Below are 15,576 nucleotides of genomic sequence, written 5' to 3'. Positions count from 1 at the left end.
AAGTAAAAAAAAACAAACCTTTAAGTTTGTTTCATGTTTGAGATTGACATGCAGACTACTGGTTAAGCATACAGACAGCTGGGGAGGATCCAATTTCACTCGGAACATAAGAGCATAAGATGGGTAATCTTAACAGGGGAACCCAAAGGTTTCATTCATTTCAAATAGCTACTGTACCATTCACTGACTGAGCGGGAAACATCTTAAAGTCAGGTGGCACTTATAGCTGACTTTGACTTCAGGCTACATCTTCTAATTAAGCAGTGGTTCTTACTGAGTAAACTTAAAGCAAACTTATGGACACCATGGGGGGGGGGGGGGGGGGGGCTCATAGCCACTTCCTATCTGCGGCACTGGGATGCATGTAATTGTTCCAGCCGGCCTCGCGCACCTGTCGAGCACCCACGGACGAGGCATCCAGCCACATTTATCATTCACTCGGGCCCTGAGCGCCCATAACAGTTCATTAAATCATCTGCAATTGCAATCAGTAAATCATTCATTCATTGAGGATTCTCCGTGCTGATGTCAGACTAACGGAACTAAAGCAATATGTTGTGATCATTTCCGGTTCGGGTTGCAGCATGTAGGATCTGCAGAAAGATAAACACCGCTTCATATGATACAATCAGTGATGGTATGGTGACAACTAAACTACTTGTCTGATATATGAGCTTTATTCGGAGAAAAAAAAAATTAAATACAAAATGCTGATTTATTTGTAGTTTATGCTAACATTTAAAAAGATATTCAAATAGAATTTACAGTTGCAGCAGTATGTAAGTTTACAGAATTCAAACAATGTGTATTTATGCAATTCAGCATATTCACTGAGGGTTCCAGCTGCAACATTAAGCAATGAATTATGGGCTTTATTGGTAACATATACATCAACTTCACCTGCTGGACGTTTAAAAATTACAACTCTCTTTGTACACAAGAATCTCAAAGAAAATACATTATTTTTCTGCTGTGCTCATGTAAGTTTTAAGGATGCATTTTTAAATAAAAAAGTATGATCATATTTTTAAAATTAAGTGTTATATTCCTTCACTGAGAAGAAGTTTGTGAACCCCAATGATAATTATGGAAATTCCATAGTTTTACCATGATAGCCTTCTTGAATCAAAACTTTTCTTAAATATCCAATAGGGTTTATATTAACCAATTCCATGTCTTTTGAAACAAAACGATGTATGAATTAGACAAACAATGAGTAATTAAGATTCAGGGTATGTGAAAAAGTAAGTGAACCCCTGGTTTTATCAGCTCAGGTAAGGGGATAATTAGAATCATGTGTTTAAATGATTAGGTGAATTTTCAGGGGTGAGTTTGGGAGGCCCCACCCTATATAAAGATCAGAAACTTTGTGAGTTTGGTCTTCATCATACAGGTGTGTGGAAACACGTCATGCCACGATCAAAAGAAATCTCTGAGGACCTCAGAAAAAAAATAATTATTGATGCTCATCAGTCTAGAAAGGGTTACAAAACCAATTCTAAGGATTTGGGGCTCCACCAATCCACTGTCAGACAGATACTCTACAAATGGAGAAAATTCAAGACCACAGTCACTCTACCCAGGAGCGGTCGTCCTACCAAAATCTCTCCAAGAACAAACCGGAAAATCATCAAGGAAGTCACAAAGAACCCCAGAGTAACATCCAAGAATCTGCAGGCCACTCTCGCCTTGGCTAATGTGAGTGTTCATGACTCAACTATCAGAAAAAGACTGAACAAGAATGGTGTTCATGGAAGGATAACCAGGAGGAAACCACTGCTCTCTAAAAAGAACATTGCTGCCCGTCTGAAGTTTGCCAAAGAGCACATAGATGATCCACAAGACTTCTGGAACAATGTTCTCTGGGTAGACGAGTCAAAGGTAGAACTTTTTGGCCTCAATGAGAAACGTTATGTTTGGCGAAAACCAAACACTGCATTTGAACACAAGATCCTCATCCCAACCGTCAAGCATGGTGGTGGGAGTGTGATGGTTTGGGGCTGGTTTGCTGCCTCAGGACCTGGATGGCTTGCCATCATTGACACAACCATGAATTCTGCATTGTATCAGAAGATTCTAGAGGAGAATGTCAGGCCATCCGTTCATGAGCTGAAGCTGAACCGAAAGTGGGTCGTGCAGCAAGACAATGATCCTAAACATACAAGCAGATCTACGAAAGAATGGCTGCAGAACAAGAAATTCCGTGTTTTAGAATGTCCTAGTCAAAGTCTGGACCTAAACCCCATTGAGATGTTGTGGCAGGACCTGAAGCGAGCTGTCCATGCAAGGATGCCCTCAAATGTCACCGAGTTTAAGCAGTTCTGTAAGGAGTAATGGGCCCAAATTCCTCAAAACCGAGGAAACGCTTAGTTGAAGTCATTTCTGCTCAAGGGGGTGCCACCAGTTACTGAATCTAAAGGTTCACATACTTTTTCACACATATATATTGAATGTTGAATCATTTGTGGATAAATCTAAGTCCTATTATTAGGACTTAAATTAAGATCTAATAACATTTTAGGTTTGAAATATGTGAAATATGTGAAAATCCTAAGGGGTTCACAACCTTTTTTTTTGGCACTGTATATATATATATATATATATATATATATATATATATATATATATATATATATATATATATCTATATATCTATCTATATATATATATATATATATATATATATATATATATATATATATATATATATATAGTTTTTGTTAATATATACCATAAAATTGCTACTGTGCTGCATTGAAAAAAAAAATATTAATAAGAAACATCTGCTACAAATCAAGGATTACTGTATATCCCAGTAACTCTTCCATTCTGAAGAAAAGCAATTCGCCATATTTTAGGCCTGCTTTTCAGTCACAAACCGCTAATGTGAACAGGGTTGCAGACCTAAATATGCGGCAGCCCTGAGGCGGCCCCTGAGACAGCCAGCCCAGTAGTGTGAACGGGGTCAATGTCTCTGGGTCATTTCAAAGGGTTAAGGCTGACTTGATGAAGAGGCTTAACGATTATAACAGTATCCCACTTAACCAGGAGGAGCTGCAAAGTATTAAAAGGGAGTTTTACGACATTACTGGATTCCCCACAGTAATGGGAGCCATCGATTGCACACATGTTGCACTCAAATCCCTGCAGCACCATGCATATACATATGTGAACAGGAAGGGGTTCCATTCACTAAACGTGCAGGTGATTTGTGATGCATCCTATAACATCTGGAACGTATGTGCAAATTTCCCTGGCTCCTGTCATGACTCTTACATTTTGACACAATCCGCTGTGTTTAGTCATTTCAGAGACCCAATACACCAGATGCCATATTAGTAGATAAGTATTATAATAATTCAATATTTGTAGTTATGAAAATATTTTTGTCTTTCTTATACTTGTGGTTATGAATGTAATTTATTCACTTGTTTTAACCATTTGTGACCTTACAGAATGTTGGTTGTATTGCTAAAGTGATATACTGTTATTTGCACCTAGTGTAATGTTACTACCAAGAAATTATCAATGCAACTGTAGCCTAGATGAACTCTGGATACATACATGATGTGACAGCTGACCGGTACTGTAGATTTTATTTGAATTATACGAATAAAAACCTAAGAGTAAATAATGAAATCTTGGTATAAAAAACGGCATACTATTGCAATAAAGTTTCCTTACAGGTGATTGCGGATTTGTAATGTGTCCTTGTTAGGGAGTTCTATTGTAATTTTAAAAGCTTAATAAATAAATAATGACGTGTTACCTACATGGTATACATGTATAATAACTAACAACTACAAACACAAATGGAACTTCAGACATATTTTTTTATAGCCTACAATTGTGCATACTAAAATACATACAAAGTAAATTCCCAAGCCTACATAGCCTACACTTCATGAGCTGACAAGTCTACCGCACCCACCGCCCCATCCAAAACAAAAAGGAAATCAAGCACAAAATATATGATTAATTATGGTCCTATACATGTTTGCAGGAACATAAAATCTGTAATAATGATGAGCTAACACCTTGATCATGATGTGTTTATTTATTTCTGTCTCGTTAACATGCATTTTGATTAACGAGTTCCCCTTATCTAGTTGATGAGACAGGAAGTGATGTACGTGACCTGCGACAATGGCTCTTTTTAACGGGAAATGCGTTCCTTAATGACCTCATCGACTCAATTTCAAATCTTTAACAGATTAAGTTTATGAACAAATTTCATTTGAAAATCACTTGCTACTAAAGCTGTCGTTACTATACCGCGAGTTCGATACAATAACACTGTTTTTTGAAAATCCTGCCCATGATATCTTAATACTGTACAAATTACAGGGCTACTTCTTATTGTTTTAAGAATTCCTTCTTTTAACATTTTTGTACAAGACCCACGCCCTACAGAGATATTTAATTTAACCTCTGTCTGTTTACATTCAAATCCTGTCAAACTCAAAGCCGAGCACTGTTGGCTCTCAATCCGACAGGAGATTGTTTTGTGTGTGTTGTTAATTGATCTTCCAATAAGTTTCACATTCCTTATCATTTGTATATGTGCGGTCACGATAGTATCAAGACCCCTATTTGAAACAGTGTATTGTGTTTTTAATTTTAAAAGTGACAAATGTAACCCATACAAAAGAACCATTATAAATATATGGCCCATATATATATATATATATATATATATATATATATATATATATATATATATATATATATATATATATATATATATATTTGTAAGCTATTTCTGTCTGTATTTTAAATATATGGTAAAATATATAAATATATTTTAAATACAACAACATTGACTGCTGTTTGATATATGAAACATATTTGTAAAACATATGGCCATACAAAATATATTTTAAATACTGCAAAGTTGGATGTTTTTTTGCTATTTGAAGCATGTATTTAAAATATATGTACATATAAAAAAATACAAAGAAAATTATATTTAATTTTTTATTATATTTGTGCTCACACTAGAAGGCATTAATCCTGTTTTAAATACCTGCAGTACTTTTTAGTAAAGATTGCTTACAACAAGAAACCACTCATGACAACCATAAGTCAGGCTCATTGGAGACATGCACCTATTGGTTAAACTCGATAAAATGCATTTCTGTCCATATATTTTGTATTAAATATTACATATATGTTTTAACTAGTGTTCCGCATTTTTGCTTTTTGTATATTTCGAAACATTAGTTTTCTTTTGAATATTCGTAAACTGATTTATGTTTTCTCCGCATTCCTCATCCACTAAATATTTTCCTGTAAATATTTCAAATTTAGTTTTTGATCAAGCTAGTAGTTACTAAGACCAGCAATTGCCACAATAATCAGACTTTGATTGGCCAGCATAATCAGGTGATAATGTATTTGTGAAGTGACAGAGAATCACGTTTGAATGTTATTTGATCCTCTGACGTCTAAACGTCTGCTGTATCCTAGAAATCAGTGTAGGGCTGCTTATTACAATGTTAGAATCAAAATAACCTGGAAAAATATTGAATAATAGACAAAAATCGGGTATAAATCAGTAAAAACCGACGTCCAGTTAAAAAATAAATCCTGTAATTTTTCGGTAAAATTCTGAATAAACTGGATACGCGGAACACTAGTTTTAACGTATATGGTACTTTTATGTAAAAAGTATATGGACATAAATAATATATGACAATTATATGAACTGCTACTTCAATATATATATTTCCATATACTTCAAATATATGGCTATTCCATATGGGAAACAGCTTGAATGAGTAGCTTTGGGAGAGATCTTTATTTTACAGAAGCCAGCTAGCATACTGTGCCAAAGGAACAATGGAACAGTTTAAATCAAGAGTCACAAGTAACATGTTTGCCAGAACTCGTTGACCAATTCAATTAAACAATGGAGTTGAACTCTGTCCTTTTTCTCTTCTCTCTTCGGGTGGTTTAATCTAAATCTATTTAAAAAAGCTTGAATCACTCTGCCTCAAAATGTAAAAACACAGTACAAAAGTGTTAACACAATATTCTTCTTTGGTGGCTAAGGCTTTAAATATACATATTCGTTGACAGGTGTAAATAAAACCAGTAAAGATATTACTTTAACATTACTGCTTGCAGCCGGCAGCATTCCAAAGTAACTGAAAAGGATACCATTGTGTTGATGGTGTTAAGGCTTGCAGTGAATGCCAGAATTTGTCAAAGTAAAGATGAATTGTCTTGCCTTTCTTAAAGGGCCTTGTCTGATTAGGTTTTCAGGTGGCTTGACTCCTTGAATATAAACAGGGGATATTAGGTTTAATTTGTTTTTAAATTGAAATTTTAAGAGAATGCTAAAATGGCTGTAAATGGACATATCAGTAATACATAGTGAAGGTAACATTTAAGATCAGGTTACTTTATGCTGTAATTACACTGTAATTAAATGTGTTGTTACATAGTTGTTCATAGTAAAATAACAACCACATGTGTAAATACAGTGTATTATAAACCTAGTCTCAGCTAATCCAGTTCTAAGTTGAGCAGTCATTATCACCTGTTAGAGGAGCGCAAAACACTAGAATTTTGGAAATGTCCTTTTACATTTAAAAAAACATCCACTCCATACTGTATTCACCAGCATCGCTACATTATGAAAACACTGATTAAAAATGTAAATGTTGATTTAACCATTATCAGGAAGATGAACCTTTAGTAATGCTGGCTTGCTGAAAAGACAAAAGCCAGAGCATTACTAGTTAATCTTTTTTTCATAAATTCATTATTACTATACTTTCATTGCAAACTGTTCTTATCATTGAAGTTGTATGCATTCATACAACAAGACTAAAAATCTGAAGAAGCTGGGCTGGTAGACCACCTGCTGGCTGCACAGTGATCTGATTTAGAGTAGAGATAAGGTCAGAACTGACAACAAACTGTGTCTAATTCACACATGTAAAAAAAAAACATCAAGGGGTTGAATCTTAGCCCCTGTGGGGCCTAGAGTGAGGTGATAATATTGAAGAATGATACAATTAGCTTCCTTAAAGGCCACTGCACACTAGACCGACCCAATAAGACACCGACGCGATTTTGTCGTGTCGGCGCTCGTCAGTGGCTTTTCAAACATGTTTGAAAACCCGCCAATGAGCAAAATCCATCGGTATCGTGTTGCGTCTGTGTCAGTTTCAGCCGAACACAAAACCGACGTGACACCGACGAGTCTTATCGGGTCGGTCTATTGTGCGGTGGCCTTAAGAGACCTAAAGCTAACTGTAGTATGAATAAGTTGCTGGTCTAGAGAAGTTAAAGATACAACTTTAGAAAGTTACTAAAATAACAATTGAAAAATCTCCTGATGTAGCACTGTGAATGACTCTACTGATTTTAATATTTCATAGGAAAGAAGTTTCCATTAAACAGCTTGGAACTTAGTGTATGCGGTTGTCTTTATCTTCCCTTAGGTGCTTTGTTAAGTAGACAGACCAGGACATGTTGCTCCCTTGTTCAACACTCAAAAAGCTATTTCAATAATTTTTTTTTTGACTTCTCCAACAAGCTGCTCTCATGTCTCTATATAACATACACCTTGTTACCAAAGCTGTAGTAACACAAGATTAAGCAGACGGAACTCATTTTTGTTGTAGTAAAATGTGCCATATAGAGAGATGCATAGTTCTGCACACAAACCAACAATGGTGAATGGTTTATCGCCTTAAGCATTGTGACTTCATTGTGCAATTTATCATGTCCTGATACGCTACTTTTTGACATGTATGTCAGACCAAACAAGAAATGACCTGGGGGCAATCTTCCTTAGAGACATGTTGGTGTTTCATATTTATAAGGTATGTTTAGAACCTGGTATTAAAAAAGGTACCACCATAAAACTGTAAAGAGAAGCAATGTTATTAATTATATATATATATATATATATATATATATATATATATATATATATATATATATATATATATAATTACTTGTGAATTACAAAGGCTGGTTAGAAAATAAATGTGTAACATTTCTATCATTAACATTCGTTTTGATAGCATGATCCCTATGAAGATGATAATATACACAACCTACTGGAGAAATGAATCCTCATGAATATTGTAGTAAACATTGAAAACAAAAACAAACAGTACATGCAAGAATACAATTTTTCCCCCCCAAGCCTTAAAGATGAACACAGACTGGCAAACTCTTTCAACACTGCAGACCTGCTATTGTAGTATAGCAATGACAACTGCACATATGTAAGACCTTTTTATTTTATTTCTGTAAAGCCAAATCATACCTTACCATTCAGCCTCTAACATTCAACCGCCAATTGTATAATTATTCAAACAAGAACCAGCTGGAGTGTCTGAGCTAAACCTTTTTTCATCTCTTTAAAACATTCCTTAAAAATTATTATTATTTATTTCTTAGCAGACTCCTTTATCCATGGCAACTTACAAGTGTTACAAGATATCACGTTATACATTATTTCACATACAAATACCCATTTATACAGTTGGGTTTTTACTGGAGCAATCTAGGTAAAGTACCCTGCTCAAGGGTCCAGCAGCAGTGTCCCCCACCTGGGATTGAGCCCACGACCCTCTGGTCAAGAGTCCAGAGCCCTAACCACTAATCCACACTGCATGCCCGTGCTAAACAATGTATAATGATTGATAATGTCCCCTTTAACCAGCAATTAAATTAAAGTACACCTCAGCAAATGTTTGTGTGTTTGAATGCCACTACAAGTAATTCAAACATCTGCCTTGAGCGAAAAGCTTCCAAAGTCATTCTGTTGGTTGAGCCAATTACTCCAAACATTACGCTGAAGAGTAATATCTTCTTTGGAAGACAACGTGCTCCTGTACACACGCTTGTTATTAACCTTTATAAAGGTTTCCCAGAGCAACTTTGCACAGTAATTTGGCAGCTTGCTGTGCTTTACCATGATTGATAATCATGCTTTACCATTTTGTTCTGTGTTTTACCATTGTTGCCAATGTTTCACTGTGTTTTTCTCCACTGTGCTTGATGCTTTTACCCTGGTATAGTAAAGCTTTTTTTTCAGGGTATTGAGATCAAAGATCTTTCTTTTTTCAAAATAAAATCTTATGTTGTTTTTATTTTTCAGATCATTGAAATAAAGGAATACCACAAATCAATAAGGGCTTTTTCCAGTTAAAGAAAACAAGACAACATGGAGTTTTTACAAGTATGGATTTTTATGGTGACATTGTCATTTACAAAGAGAGAAGTCCTAGCCCAGGTTGAAGGTATGTTTCCAATTTTGAAATGCATTTGGCAAAACTGAAAAGAGGCTTTCTATGCAAAGTGCAAAGCCCCCACAGGGTGTGTGTGTGTGTGTGTGTGTGTGTGTGTGTGTGTGTGTGTGTGTGTGTGTGTGTGTGTGTGTGTGTGTGTGTGTGTGTGTTATAATGCAGGTACTGTAACAGAATGTTAGTATTATGGAACAGGTCTAAAATATTTAAAGTAGACTCCATAAAATGACTCAGCAATACAGATTACTTGTATATCCTTTTGATGATACTTTGTTAAGAACTTAATATCTGGTTTAAGATCATCTGATTCCTAGTAGCTGATTGATCTCAGAACTTTGTCATTGCGGATCTTAAAGGACCAAGTTATTCTGGCTGAACAACATGACTAGGTAGCCCATTCCATACCCTCTCTGTGCGAAGAAGTGTTCCATCCCTCTGTCCTAAGTCTTTCTCCACTACAATTCTAACTATGTCCTCTGGTCCTGGATTCTGTCCTGTGTTTAAAGTATTGGTTTGGGTTAACAATGTCAATTCCATTTAAGACCATGCCCCCCCCCCCCCCATTCTTTTTTCTTCCAGGCTCAATAGTCAGTTCTTTCAGCCTGTCTTCACAGCTTAGTCCTTTAAGTCCTGGGATTAGTCTGGTTGCTCTTCTTCGGATTCTCTCCAGGAACACAATGTCCCTTTAGTGCTGTGGTACCAAAAATGGACATGGTACTCCAAGTGAGAACACACCAGTGCATTACACAACCTTATTATAAACTCCTTGGATTTGTACTCTACACTTTTTGGCTATATGTTTGCCGTTTTGATAGCTTCCCTGTATGGTCTATTACAACATCAAGGTCTTTCTCTTGGTGTGCCTGTTCTAGTTCTGTTCCCCCATTTGGTAATTGCAGCTTACATTTTTGTAACACTTGACGTTTGTTGGCATTTAATTTAATTTGCCATGTTTCTGCCCAGTTCTGTATGTTGTACACATTTTTTGGATTTCCTCGGTGGCTGCAGGTGTGTTGGCCACTCCACAAGCTTTGTGTTGTCTGCAAATTTGGCAAGTTTGCTAATTATCCCCTGATCTTGGTTGTTGATGTAGAAAAGAAACATCAGTGGTCCAGGGTCTGAGACCTGCAACACCCCACTGAGTACACTGTCCCAGTTACAGAGTTCCCCTCTTAGAAGTTCTCTGGGCTTCCTGTGTTTTAACCACTTTTGTATCGACTGCCATGTAGTACCTTGTATTCCCACGGATTGCAGCTGGAGGATAAGCCTTTCGTGTGGCACCTTGCCAAAGGCTTCTTGGAAGTGCAAGTATATCATGTCATAGGCTATTTTTGAGTGCATTGCTGCAGTGACTGGTGTACTGTGGCTCGGCCCCCTTTCTAGATGGCCGACTTCCACCTTTCCCTGGAATGAATTGCCAAACCATCCAGTCCTGGGCACACTGTTCCCTTTACACAGCACCCTCACAGGTCGGGAGGGAGAGTCATTCTTTCTCTGTCACAGCCAGTCAGCTGAGACATCCCCTGTCGTGATTGATTTGTGAAAAGTCTTTTGCCAGTGACTTGGCGATGGCCTTTCTTGTTTCTTTAAGCACTCTTAAGCCATTCAGACCAGGGAATTTGTTACTTTTAATAGTTGTTTATAATTTTAATTAAATGTACCAATAGAATTTCTGTTAGGTGAATGTTTTTAACATTGAATTACCCTTAATTGAAAATACCCATATCTAAACACGAAAACTACTCATATCTAAACACTGAAACTACCCATATCTAAACACTGAAACTACTCATATCTGAACACTGAAACTACCCATATCTGAACACTGAAACTACTCATATCTGAACACTGAAACTACCCATATCTGAACACTGAAACTACCCATATCTGAACACTGAAACTACCCATATCTGAACACTGAAACTACTCATATCTGAACACTGAAACTACGCATATCTAAACACTGAAACTACCCATATCTGAACACTGAAACTACCCATATCTGAACACTGAAACTACCCATATCTGAACACTGAAACTACCCATATCTAAACACTGAAACTACTCATATCTGAACACTGAAACTACCCATATCTAAACACTGAAACTACTCATATCTGAACACTGAAACTACCCATATCTGAACACTGAAACTACCCATATCTGAACACTGAAACTACCCATATCTGAACACTGAAACTACCCATATCTGAACACTGAAACTACTCATATCTGAACACTGAAACTACCCATATCTGAACACTGAAACTACCCATATCTGAACACTGAAACTACCCATATCTGAACACTGAAACTACCCATATCTGAACACTGAAACTACCCATATCTGAACACTGAAACTACCCATATCTGAACACTGAAACTACCCATATCTAAACACTGAAACTACTCATATCTGAACACTGAAACTACCCATATCTGAACACTGAAACTACCCATATCTGAACACTGAAACTACCCATATCTGAACACTGAAACTACCCATATCTGAACACTGAAACTACCCATATCTAAACACTGAAACTACTCATATCTGAACACTGAAACTACCCATATCTGAACACTGAAACTACCCATATCTGAACACTGAAACTACCCATATCTGAACACTGAAACTACTCATATCTGAACACTGAAACTACCCATATCTGAACACTGAAACTACTCATATCTGAACACTGAAACTACCCATATCTGAACACTGAAACTACCCATATCTAAACACGAAAACTACTCATATCTGAACACTGAAACTACTCATATCTGAACACTGAAACTACTCATATCTGAACACTGAAACTACCCATATCTGAACACTGAAACTACTCATATCTGAACACTGAAACTACCCATATCTGAACACTGAAACTACCCATATCTGAACACTGAAACTACCCATATCTAAACACGAAAACTACTCATATCTGAACACTGAAACTACTCATATCTGAACACTGAAACTACCCATATCTGAACACTGAAACTACCCATATCTGAACACTGAAACTACCCATATCTGAACACTGAAACTACCCATATCTGAAGACTGAAACTACCCATATCTGAACACTGAAACTACCCATATCTGAACACTGAAACTACCCATATCTGAACACTGAAACTACCCATATCTGAACACTGAAACTACCCATATCTGAACACTGAAACTACTCATATCTGAACACTGAAACTACCCATATCTGAACACTGAAACTACTCATATCTGAACACTGAAACTACCCATATCTGAACACTGAAACTACCCATATCTAAACACGAAAACTACTCATATCTGAACACTGAAACTACCCATATCTGAACACTGAAACTACCCATATCTGAACACTGAAACTACCCATATCTGAACACTGAAACTACCCATATCTGAACACTGAAACTACTCATATCTGAACACTGAAACTACCCATATCTGAACACTGAAACTACCCATATCTGAACACTGAAACTACTCATATCTGAACACTGAAACTACCCATATCTGAACACTGAAACTACCCATATCTGAACACTGAAACTACCCATATCTAAACACGAAAACTACTCATATCTGAACACTGAAACTACCCATATCTGAACACTGAAACTACCCATATCTGAACACTAAAACTACTCATATCTGAACACTGAAACTACCCATATCTGAACACTGAAACTACCCATATCTGAACACTGAAACTACCCATATCTGAACACTGAAACTACTCATATCTGAACACTGAAACTACTCATATCTGAACACTGAAACTACTCATATCTAAACACGAAAACTACTCATATCTGAACACTGAAACTACTCATATCTGAACACTGAAACTACCCATATCTGAACACTGAAACTACTCATATCTGAACACTGAAACTACTCATATCTGAACACTGAAACTACCCATATCTGAACACTGAAACTACTCATATCTGAACACTGAAACTACCCATATCTGAACACTGAAACTACTCATATCTGAACACTGAAACTACTCATATCTGAACACTGAAACTACCCATATCTAAACACGAAAACTACTCATATCTGAACACTGAAACTACCCATATCTGAACACTGAAACTACCCATATCTGAACACTAAAACTACTCATATCTGAACACTGAAACTACTCATATCTGAACACTGAAACTACCCATATCTGAACACTGAAACTACCCATATCTGAACACTGAAACTACTCATATCTGAACACTGAAACTACCCATATCTGAACACTGAAACTACTCATATCTGAACACTGAAACTACCCATATCTGAACACTGAAACTACCCATATCTGAACACTGAAACTACCCATATCTAAACACGAAAACTACTCATATCTGAACACTGAAACTACCCATATCTGAACACTGAAACTACTCATATCTGAACACTGAAACTACTCATATCTGAACACTGAAACTACCCATATCTGAACACTGAAACTACCCATATCTGAACACTGAAACTACCCATATCTGAACACTGAAACTACCCATATCTGAACACTGAAACTACTCATATCTGAACACTGAAACTACCCATATCTGAACACTGAAACTACTCATATCTGAACACTGAAACTACCCATATCTGAACACTGAAACTACTCATATCTGAACACTGAAACTACCCATATCTAAACACGAAAACTACTCATATCTGAACACTGAAACTACCCATATCTAAACACGAAAACTACTCATATCTGAACACTGAAACTACTCATATCTGAACACTGAAACTACTCATATCTGAACACTGAAACTACCCATATCTGAACACTGAAACTACTCATATCTGAACACTGAAACTACCCATATCTGAACACTGAAACTACCCATATCTGAACACTGAAACTACCCATATCTGAACACTGAAACTACCCATATCTGAACACTGAAACTACCCATATCTGAACACTGAAACTACCCATATCTGAACACTGAAACTACCCATATCTAAACACGAAAACTACTCATATCTGAACACTGAAACTACTCATATCTGAACACTGAAACTACTCATATCTGAACACTGAAACTACTCATATCTGAACACTGAAACTACCCATATCTGAACACTGAAACTACCCATATCTGAACACTGAAACTACCCATATCTGAACACTGAAACTACTCATATCTGAACACTGAAACTACCCATATCTGAACACTGAAACTACCCATATCTGAACACTGAAACTACTCATATCTGAACACTGAAACTACCCATATCTGAACACTGAAACTACCCATATCTGAACACTGAAACTACCCATATCTGAACACTGAAACTACCCATATCTGAACACTAAAACTACTCATATCTGAACACTGAAACTACTCATATCTGAACACTGAAACTACCCATATCTGAACACTGAAACTACTCATATCTGAACACTGAAACTACCCATATCTGAACACTAAAACTACTCATATCTGAACACTGAAACTACCCATATCTAAACACGAAAACTACTCATATCTGAACACTGAAACTACCCATATCTGAACACTGAAACTACCCATATCTGAACACTAAAACTACTCATATCTGAACACTGAAACTACTCATATCTGAACACTGAAACTACTCATATCTGAACACTGAAACTACTCATATCTGAACACTGAAACTACCCATATCTGAACACTGAAACTACTCATATCTGAACACTGAAACTACCCATATCTGAACACTGAAACTACCCATATCTAAACACTGAAACTACCCATATCTAAACACGAAAACTACTCATATCTGAACACTGAAACTACTCATATCTGAACACTGAAACTACCCATATCTGAACACTGAAACTACTCATATCTGAACACTGAAACTACCCATATCTGAACACTGAAACTACCCATATCTGAACACTGAAACTACCCATATCTGAACACTGAAACTACCCATATCTAAACACGAAAACTACTCATATCTGAACACTGAAACTACCCATATCTGAACACTGAAACTACCCATATCTGAACACTGAAACTACCCATATCTGAACACTGAAACTACTCATATCTGAACACTGAAACTACCCATATCTGAACACTGAAACTACTCATATCTGAACACTGAAACTACCCATATCTGAACACTAAAACTACTCATATCTGAACACTGAAACTACTCATATCTAAACACGAAAACTACTCATATCTGAACACTGAAACTACTCATATCTAAACACGAAAACTACTCATATCTGAACACTGAAACTACCCATATCTGAACACTGAAACTACTCAT

The 15,576-nt window shown here is 36.5% G+C and overlaps 1 protein-coding gene across 7 annotated transcripts in view; it reads left to right on the top strand.

Annotated features, from left to right (window-relative positions):
* Positions 1-15,576, top strand: part of col7a1l (collagen type VII alpha 1-like) — a 117,878-nt gene that overhangs the window by 440 nt on the left and 101,862 nt on the right. For all 7 annotated transcript variants that reach the window (XM_058985924.1, XM_058985926.1, XM_058985928.1 and 4 more), the window contains exon 2: positions 9,128-9,269. In XM_058985924.1, the coding sequence (XP_058841907.1) occupies positions 9,194-9,269 (76 nt within the window). In that variant the 5' untranslated portion in view covers positions 9,128-9,193. The remainder of the gene's footprint in view (positions 1-9,127; positions 9,270-15,576) is intronic.

The sequence above is a fragment of the Acipenser ruthenus genome, chromosome 14 (genome assembly GCF_902713425.1).
Source record: "Acipenser ruthenus chromosome 14, fAciRut3.2 maternal haplotype, whole genome shotgun sequence".
In the NCBI taxonomy this organism is placed as follows: Eukaryota; Metazoa; Chordata; class Actinopteri; order Acipenseriformes; family Acipenseridae; genus Acipenser; species Acipenser ruthenus.
Note: the sequence above shows the minus strand (reverse complement) of the source record. Positions and strands in the feature narration are given on the sequence as shown.